We start from the raw sequence: 10,188 nt of genomic DNA, 5'->3' as shown, positions 1-10,188 counted from the left end.
ATATATATATATATATATATAAAGCATTTCATATGTACAGTGACTTGAATTCATGTCTTCTATTATAAACATGTTAAATTGGATACTTTTTTAAGTCAAAAATATCAAAAGTAAGTGAAACAATTGTCCTGATAACATAATCAAAAAAGCCTAACTAAAAGAATGAAAGTCCTGAAAATAAATAAGCAGTTTGTCATAATCTTTTATTATTATTTTCTAGAAACAGCAATATTTGTTATTTAATACCAAACTAATACTTAATTAAAAAATTACTATTTAACAAAGCATAAAAATTATAACTTAGAGATGACCCCTGCAGACCCTCATGAATGTCAATGTCAATCTATTTTATATTATTATTTCAGGTTATAAAATGTTATGTGGTACAACTTTCCAAAAACCTATGAATTAATAATTCATGTTATTTATTAAAAAAATATATGTATTATTTTCTTGAACATTTAATGACTTTAAAATATTTTAAAATACTTTATTTCCTTTTCTTAATGGTTACGTCTCATTAAATCAGGGTTATATATATATATATAAAAATGTTTCTTGGAAAAAAAAGAAAAAACTATGTGCATATACTGTATATATATATATATATATTTTTTTTTTGTCAAGAACTAAATGAAACTAAATGAAATGTTAAACTAAATGAAAATGGTGCCTTGGCAACTGCTGAGTATATATATATACTCAGCAGTTGCCAAGGCACCATTTTCATTTAGTTTAACGATCTACTAAAATAACTAAAACTAGAACTGAAATGCTGAAATAAAATTAATAAAATAATTGTTGAATGTGTTTAATCCTATTTTTTTCATCTTATTTGTTGGTGACCCAGCTTCAATAAGTGGAAGAGTTTGCAACAGTACAGGGAACTGATTCCTGTGAATGCTATTAAAAAGTCAGATTACTTTATGCACTGTCGTGCAGTGTCGGTGTTCCCCTCGTTTGTAGTAAAACACGTTTACATCACCTCTTGCATGCAATTAGTAGATTCTTATTTTTTCCTTTCCTTTCCAATGAGTCAGAAAGAATACATTCCTGTCACTTCACTCCAAGTCATAAAACAGGAATGTAACAAATGTTTTCTTTCCACCGGGCCACATCTCTGAAGTATCAGTCTTGCACATTTCCTTTTTTAACCGCTGTATCATTTGAAGTGGGCAGTGGCCCATGTTCCCCACGTGCATTTGTGCTCACTCGTGTTTCTCCTCGCGGCTCACTCCCCCAGATGTGCATTCCTGCGAGTCTCCCTAAATGTCAGCTCCATGAGCTCAATGTTCCTACTGTTACACAATCCTTTGATTTCATGATTTACTACACTCTAACTCTTCCTCTGGATAATTACAGGAGACTGTTTACTGGACACCCCTGAGACGATATTGGCTTTACCCACTGAGCTGCCAGGCATAACTTACAGCCTAGACCGCCAGTGCCAACAGATATTTGGAGAGGAGTTTTCACATTGTCCCAACACCTCAGCCAGCGAGGTGTGCAGACAGCTCTGGTGCCAGCAAGAGGGTCAGTCTGTGTGCACAACCAGGAACGGGAGTCTTCCCTGGGCAGACGGCACAAGCTGTGGCCCCAATATGACCTGCCTGAACAGCGTATGCATGTCCTCTGAGGAAGTCATGAGGCCTAAGGTATTTGAAGCTGGATTTTTAACTTATCTATCTATACCCTACTAATTGCTCCCTTTTGGTACTAAAATATACCTTTTAGGTACAAATATGCACCCTTTAGAGATAAAAAAGGTACAAATGTGTACCTTTTGAAAAGGTGCCACCCTAGTGACAACTTTTGTACCTTTTTGTCTGAGAGTGAATTTGGTTGGGTAATACTAGTGCCACTGAAATCACACACTTCAGGAGTATAGGACATTCAATTGGTTGTGTGGTTGTTCTGGTTTAGCCGGCTGTGGATGGAGGCTGGGGCGAGTGGGGAACATGGCAACCGTGTTCCAGATCATGTGGAGGTGGAGTGATGTTCTCCTACCGAGAGTGCAGCCATCCATCTCCTCAAAACAGCGGAAAATATTGTGTGGGCCAGAGAGTGAAGTATCAGTCCTGCAACAAACAGACCTGTGAGAATAACCAAGGTGGGTTGTTCTCTCCAGTCTCAGTAAATTTAGTTAGCTATCTGTCTTTTCATATTGTGTTATTATAAAAGGTAACAACAATTCTGTGTTATTGCAGGAAAAAGTTTCAGAGAGGAACAATGTGAGAAGTACAACAATCCAAATCACTTTGATGTTCATGGAAATGTGAAGCAGTGGATACCAAAATACGCTGGAGTGTCGTTACGGGATAGGTGTAAACTGTTTTGCAGAGCAAGAGGCAGCAGTGAATTCAGAGTGTTTGCAGCTAAAGTAAGTTACATTTTAAGATTTACAATTATATATTTGGCAGACGCTTTTATCCAAAGCGACTTACACTGCATTCAAGTTATACATTTTAGTGGTTCTTACTTTCCATGACCTTGGCATTGTTAGTGCCATGCTGTACTGTTTGTGCTACAGGAATAAAAGTTCACTTTGAAAAACCTTGTTGTAAGTATAACCATTGTTTCAATCTTAGGTAATTGATGGAACCCCATGTGGTCCAGATACCACATCATTTTGTGTGCAAGGCCAGTGTATCAAAGCCGGTTGTGACCTGGAGATCGATTCTAGTAAGAAGCTGGACAAATGCGGCATGTGTGGAGGGAATGGCCAGAGCTGCAGGATGATATCTGGCTCATTCAATAAAGTCGTGTAAGAATATCTCACTGCTATTTTTAATGTGCACTGTCTTATGAAAGTTGGTTTATTATGGCCACAGTAATAGAGTGCATATGGCTGACCACATTTTCAGATGTTTTAGTTCCAGAAGTATTTTCCATTCATTTTTCCAATTGGAATTTTGAAAATGTCTTTATTAAAACATAATAAGCCATTAACCAAGCCAATCAGCTAATGAATGACAAGTGAATCACAACTTTGATTTAAAGCAAAAAAGTATTTGAAAATCCGACAAAAAGACAAAGGTATAAGACTGACCGCAAATGGCATAATCAAATTAAAACGAAGCTAAAATAAAAAGTATTCATTTGAAGATGTTGATTATATCTGTAGAAGCAATATATGTTACATTTATTGCAAAATATTTATATATACACAAATATTTAAGTATTTTGAGACCTAGGGAGACCAACTTGATTACATCATTTGTAATGCTTGATGGGAGCATGATTTGCTTGCCACCCAGTCTCTGCTGAAATTTTCTGTACATAATCATGGGTATTGTAGTTTTTTGTTTGCAGTTAAACATGTTTATTTTACAAATAATTTGAAACAATGCAAACAGATGGCTTTAACAAAAGCATATACCATTGATTAACAAATTATTAAAAATCAATTTCCCTAAGGAGAAAATGAATGAATTTTTACTTCCGGAACTTGATTGTTGCTCTCTATCAAATTTTTTCCCATTTCTTTAGTCATGGATATAGAGACATTGTGACGATTCCAAGTGGAGCCACTAACATTAACATCAAACAGCAGAGCCATGGAAGTATACCACATGATGGACATTACCTGGCTGTACGAAGAGAAAATGGTGATTATATCTTGAATGGCAACTTCTCGGTGTCCACAGTGGAGCAGTATATTCCAGTGCTGGGGGCTGTGCTGAAATACAGTGGCTCGGCCACCACACTGGAGAGACTTCAGAGCTTCCGCCAGCTACAGGAACCAATCACAATACAGCTGCTCTCTACCGCTGGGGAATCCATCCCACCGAAGGTCAAATACACCTTCTACATCCCCAAAACCATGTCTTTTAGCAAACCCAAAGACAAAAAGATTGCTGGCAAACTTATTCATCCTTTTGGGGTGCCACAGTGGGTCTCGGGCGAGTGGTCTGAATGCTCCAAAACGTGTGGTTCAGGATGGACCAGGAGAAATGTGGAATGTCAAGACAATGCTGGCTTCTATTCAAATCACTGCAATACAGATCTCAGACCCTCTGATATCAGGCCCTGCGCAGACCTGCCATGTCCCATATGGCAAATAGGGCCTTGGTCTTCATGCTCACAATCTTGTGGCCATGGGGAACGCCAGCGTAGGATTCTCTGCATTGATTACGCTGGAAAGATTGTGGAAACGGAGAACTGTGATCCTGCCAAGATGCCTGAATCAGTATCTGAAAAGTGTTTCTACCAAGAGTGTTGAGGACATCCTGCAGGCTTTCAAATTATTCAGAGGTGATAAGACACTCCTGTGAAAGAATATTTGACCGTGCTTCAGGTTGGAGCAGGAAATATTCATGCTTTAGATGGAAAATTTGTTGAGCTTTCATGAATGTTGCACAGACTGATCACTTGGCCTTTGGTTTTCCAGATATATACATGTATATTTATAACCACTATTGAAGTTTGATCCAATAGATATCTACCTCAGCAAGCAATGCTTTATTGCAGTTTCCCTAACTTCTGTCTCCTAATTGCTTTCTTAGAGCATTACACATAAATTATTTTCAAGTATGTCATATTTAATGATTCTTAACAATACAAAAACACACCGATTGGCTAAGACTTAACATTCATCTCAGGCTGACATTATTTTAAATTAGTTCCAACTTTTTTGTTTTTGTACATTCAAATGTACTAAAAATTCAGTTTTTAAATAAATTTGGAATTACAAAATGGAATTATTTTAACTTGGAATGGGAAAATCTTACTAGGAACTGTCACTTGCTAAGCCGCTATAAAGGTGCTATCATTCTTTTTTATTGATTTACTTTGTGATTGGGTCAGTAATTTAGATCATTTTTATTTACAAACCTTGGCTTGCATTTATTAGTGGCTTATTTTCACTTTCAGAGTTAAAGAGTATCAAAAACACTTAATAGAGCATGATCATATAAATCTATTAGAGCTATTTTCATGTATATTTAAAACTGTATCAGAGGTAAACAGTGGTTGAGCCTAATTTATATTCTGAAACTTTAATAATTACAGGTAAGTGTTAGATCTAGCTTTTGAAAATTCCTCAACAAACATAATGTTTGTGTCCATTCAGAGGGTTGTATAACTTACTATTTACTATCGCTGTTCTTTGTATTAAACACTGTTTTATTTGTTAACTGCTATGTGAATGAAAACCTGGATGTTTGGAAACATCAGTCCTTCCAGGGTTTTCATACTCCATGAGTGGATATATCTGAAAGCTTGAAAGAACTGTGTAGATGTGAACGATATTAAGAAAAAAAAAACAGTACAGCATGAAACTAAACTGAGAAATAGTTAGTGCTCCATTAAAATGATTGTATATGAATGTTAATATGGTATTGACCATTCCAGGTGTATACATTAGTCATATTAGTCATATTAAAAATGCGACAACACATATTATCCCTTCAGTGAAGGATTGTACTTTGTTACTTCTTCATTGTAAAGCTATTTATTTTTGTACATTTTATATTGTGTAAAATGGATAGAAATTATGCAGAGTTTCCAGATGTTGCTTTCTTTTTGTTTTGTAACTTATCAATGACATGTCTGAAAATAAAAATGCCTAAACATTACAAAAACATATTTTTGGATGAATGTATTTAATTAAAGCTAAAGCAAAAATGTAAGTGCAAAACATAAACATATGAATAGCTACAAAAAGTGCCTGGACTAGGACCTGCACAGCATAATCAGACAGGAAGGCTCTGATTTTCCTGATATCACAGAGCATGAATCTGCATGCTAAGATGTGGTTTGTAAAGTTCAGCTGGATGTCAAATACGATAAGATTCTTGGCTGCCTGTAGTGTTGTTGACCTAAGTAAGTTTGAGCTAGAGGTGGCGTTCCTTCATCTATTCCAAAATGTCAGAAAGATTTCCTGAGATAGATGCTGAGATCTTGGGCTTGTTGAACAGGAATGACCCTCTATCATCTGCATAACAGGAATAGGAAAAGTCATGAGACTTTATGACAGGACTCAAAGATGTTACAGGTCGAGAAAAGGAGAGGGTTGAACACCGAACCCTGAGGTACACCAGTGGTTAACTGAAGCAATTTAGACACCTCTTCACTCCACAAAGCCTTGAAGGATAGGTATCACAGGAAGATCTTTAATACAACTGTTTGTTGTAACATGGACATGCAGCCCTCCAGCATTAAACAGGCTACTAGGTCTCAACTGTATTATTTTAAGGAAAATTTAAAATCATGACAGCTAAAAATGCCCCTGAAACCCATCACTGCCAAAGAAACCTCTAATGGTCTAGTAAAACTAACACTGTGGCCCTAATGTGCGGCTTGGAGTTGCAAGAAACTAATTTTGGCATGGCATTCAAATAGTAACAACAACTCCAAGCTTCGGCTCTCCCTTAATCAGAATGAATTTTATTGGGCCAACATAGCCTCAGAGTTTTTTCCCTAATTTCTTAGAGGTGCTCTTTCCTAAAAGAGGGCCCCGTTGTCCACATGTCTGAGAGGCAGCTGCTCTCTATCTCTTTGAAAGGGTTTTGCATGAGTTTGGCTCTGAAAGAGATGCATCTGCTACAATTGTTACATAACTTAGCACTATATGTTCTGTCTAGCTTTTCCTTCCCGCTGATAAAATGAACACAGCTGCACTAGCAGCTAGCCCTATGGCACACAGCTGCACGAAGCATGAGCTCTAATAGCTTCACGTATTTTTAACTAACCACATTTGAGGCCTCCGATTGTAATTATTCATAGAAGTATATACTTTGTTATGGGCTGGTGAACTAAACACATCTACCAACATAATAGTCTAAACAATTCAACAAAAAGTGTTTTGTGAGCTGTTTTTTGCTTACCTACTTCTCAAGACATCATGTTCTCATAAACTGCCACATAAGAACAGGCTGCACATTATTATGTTGTGCAAATCTACCTTAAGGATGTGGAACAGAACTTTCAACCACTACTCCACCCAAAAACACAAAGCAAAAATGTTTTTACTAGATTACAGCAACACACATGTTGTTCTAATATGTGCTTGTGGTTTACAGGTAACTATTTAGCCAGCACCTTTTATCCAAATTGAATTATATTGAACAGAGTACGTGCCTGACTTAGAATAGTTCGCATAGTTGAGAAAAATAACCAGTGGAAGTTTTCTGAAACCAGGCCAGGACAAATCTCTGCTTGTGTCTCTGCTGAGCCAGTGGAAATGACCATCAATAAAAGGAGTTTCTTTTATTTTCATCTGCTGTTATACAATCATCATTCATTCATGGTTATGCTAGGGGTGCACATCTTTATAAAATGTTTATTTTTAATTACAGCTGTCACAAGCTATTCTAACATGCTTATGTGATTACTGGGTACATCTTGTTTAGCAATTCTTATCAAAAATGAATTACAGTGCACTGATTATGTGTCTTGCCCAAGGGCTCAGTGGTGACAGATTTGTGTTGTGAACTCAGAAAAACTCCTATTCTCACTTCAACTCGCAAGCTAATTGCTATCTTCATGCAGACCCTTGAGCATAAAGACTACAAACACACCCTTATTTGTTTCTAAATGAGGCGACACAGTGAGCTAATGCAAAACACATGAAAAAATATATTAAAATGTGGCTATTTTTTCAAGTGCTCGGCAAACAGCATGAAATAAAATATTATGTGCTATCCAGACAAGTCTAAAAAGCAGTTTATGAAGCAGCTGGAATATACCTTATTTCATGGCGGCTCATGAGCGCTCAGTTCTGTTGCCAGGAGCCAATCACCTGAAACTAAATGCCATGTGACTAATGAGGTCTGCAGGTCTGCAGGAATGCTGATTGGCTGATGGCAGCAACTATCATACACTGTACTGTCAAAGGGAAAATATGTTGTGCTGTTTTTAAGAATCTATAATATAATGAAATATTTGTTTATATTTTTCAGAATCAGAATTAGCTTTATTCGCCAAGCGTGCTCAAACACACAAGTAATTTGTTACTTGTGTACAAATTACACAAATTGTGTATCGCTTACACTCAAAGCTAATTATTGTATTTTTTTATTAACTCTGAACCTGTATAAACCTTTGCAGATGTTGTGCTATTCTAAATCTTACAGAAGGTTTAGACTAGATTTATTTCCAAACATTTCAAGAATAAGACTTAGCTCAACAAAAATCCTATTAAATAATTCTTTTTGCCAGACTTCTGGAAAATCCTGATGATGATTTTGGCTTAACTCTGTCTTTTATGATTTCACAATAAAAATGGTTTATAAGCTTAGCTCTTGCCTGCGTTGAAAAAGTCATTAATTTTTAAAATCCCATTAATGAGAATTATTATTTTTAAAGCCCTATCTGAATTATACTCTTTCATACATAACGCCATGTGTTTTTAAGGCAATATTCAATATACTGTACTTGCATGTGACCATCATTCAAGTCAAGATGCTTTTAAACGTTATATTTTATGCTGAAATGTAGATTTATTGTATTTATAAAATGTATTTGGGCTTACATTATATACTGTAAACTAAAGTGATTAGCATGGTTATTTTCATTAGCTAGAACTGTGATTTTCTTTGCTGCCAGAATTTGACGAGGTAACCTGAGACAGGAGTGAAAGGTCAGGCTTCGATCAGGTTTTAATTCTTTGCTTTTGTCTTGGCATTTATTTTCCCTTGAGTAGTTACAGATTTGGTGTGTTTGTGTGCTGATGCACACAGTTTTTTCTTTTTACCCCATTACATTTTGACAACTGTGTCCTATTTGAACAATTAATACCACAAAGTAACCTCAGGCTTAGTTCCACTCTTTGGCTGTGCACAAAACATTAAAATAACTTGGTCAGTGTTCATCATTATGCAACATGATAAGAGAATTATAACACAGACATTAAACTTGCATTTAATCAATTGTGACCTATTTAATGGTGGATTGCAAGAATATGTTTTATAAAGTTTTAAATAAGTATTTGCTTCACTTTGTCAAATAAAAGTTGCTTGGTGCCATATGAACAACACACTAATGAAACAAAGGCATAAAACAGCAGGACCCCTCTTATTTAGCAGTTTTATTGGAAAACACTGCATTTAATTTAACTTTTTTTATTTATTTAACTTTTATTGTTTTATTTTGAGAACAGGGACATGTTGTTGCACATTCATGTGTTAAGCAGTAAACGTTGTAGTGAAGGACTCTAAAATCTGTTTAAATGAAGTTCAAATATATTGGATATGGATATGATTTGATATGCTTATAATAAAAGTGCTGTTTTTATCAGCTGTTTGAACTCCTGATATGACGGCACCCATTCACAAATGACAGTCCTGTTACTTCTATTTCTGGTGCAAAACTCAAACTGTTTAAATGTTTAAAAAAAAATTTTCAAGCACAAGAATATTACACAACATACAATAGTTTCAATTATGCAAAGACTTTCTGGAAATTCATTTTCATCGTTCACATTTCAGACTGGGTTAACAGTTCATATATTTGATCATCTTTAATAAGCTCAGCCCTCATGATATATGCACACTGAATTCACAGAAACAGAAATACAATGATGAAATTAAACAATGGCACCAAATGTAGCACCAACATATTTTCCGCACTTTAAAGCAGATTTATTCCACTGCAGTGATGAGAAGCAATGGAAAACCCAACCTGACACAATACCAGTAAAAACCTCTGTGACACCTGTGACATTTTCCAGTAGCCATTATTTAATCCAACACGTGCGGTACATATGCAGCACATCATCTCCCGAAGACTGTGAACAATTGCATATAATTCACTGGAATAAAGAGCAAGGAACAGCATGCGCCTCACATCCATCATGTTTCAGATATAGCGTATGCCTTAAAAACAGACTTCTGTTGGTTCGATCAAAACAAAAAGAGAAGGAAAAAGTGAATAATAGATACATTTGATGGGTGATGGGTGATGGGTGATGGGTTTAGAACGAAGGAGAAATTAATATTATAGACAAGCCTGGCCAGATTATTGGACTAAGTCATACAGCTGACATTCATTTAAATGAACAGTTCACCCCAAAAATGAAAATTAGCTGGAAAATTATTCACCCTCAGGCCATCCAAAATCTAGATGAGTTTGTTTTTTCATCAGAACAGATTTGGAGAAATTTAGCATGACATCAGTATGACAGTCCAAACAGCTGATAAAATCACCACAATAATCCACAAGCAATCCATACGACTACATCAGTTAGTC

General features: G+C 35.9%; 1 protein-coding gene across 1 annotated transcript in view; it reads left to right on the top strand.

Moving 5' to 3' along the window:
* Positions 1–5,503, top strand: part of LOC107713466 (A disintegrin and metalloproteinase with thrombospondin motifs 8-like) — an 11,062-nt gene extending 5,559 nt beyond the window's left edge. The window contains exons 6-10 of the mRNA XM_016518977.1: positions 1,363–1,655; positions 1,924–2,110; positions 2,208–2,380; positions 2,589–2,764; positions 3,490–5,503. Of these exons, the coding sequence (XP_016374463.1) occupies positions 1,363–1,655; positions 1,924–2,110; positions 2,208–2,380; positions 2,589–2,764; positions 3,490–4,222 (1,562 nt within the window). The 3' untranslated portion in view covers positions 4,223–5,503. The remainder of the gene's footprint in view (positions 1–1,362; positions 1,656–1,923; positions 2,111–2,207; positions 2,381–2,588; positions 2,765–3,489) is intronic.
* Positions 5,504–10,188: the final 4,685 nt, after the last annotated feature.

This window comes from Sinocyclocheilus rhinocerous, unplaced genomic scaffold (assembly GCF_001515625.1).
Source record: "Sinocyclocheilus rhinocerous isolate Xijiao unplaced genomic scaffold, SAMN03320098_v1.1 scaffold689, whole genome shotgun sequence".
Taxonomy (NCBI): domain Eukaryota; kingdom Metazoa; phylum Chordata; class Actinopteri; order Cypriniformes; family Cyprinidae; genus Sinocyclocheilus; species Sinocyclocheilus rhinocerous.
This window is presented reverse-complemented; position numbering and strand designations above follow the sequence as displayed.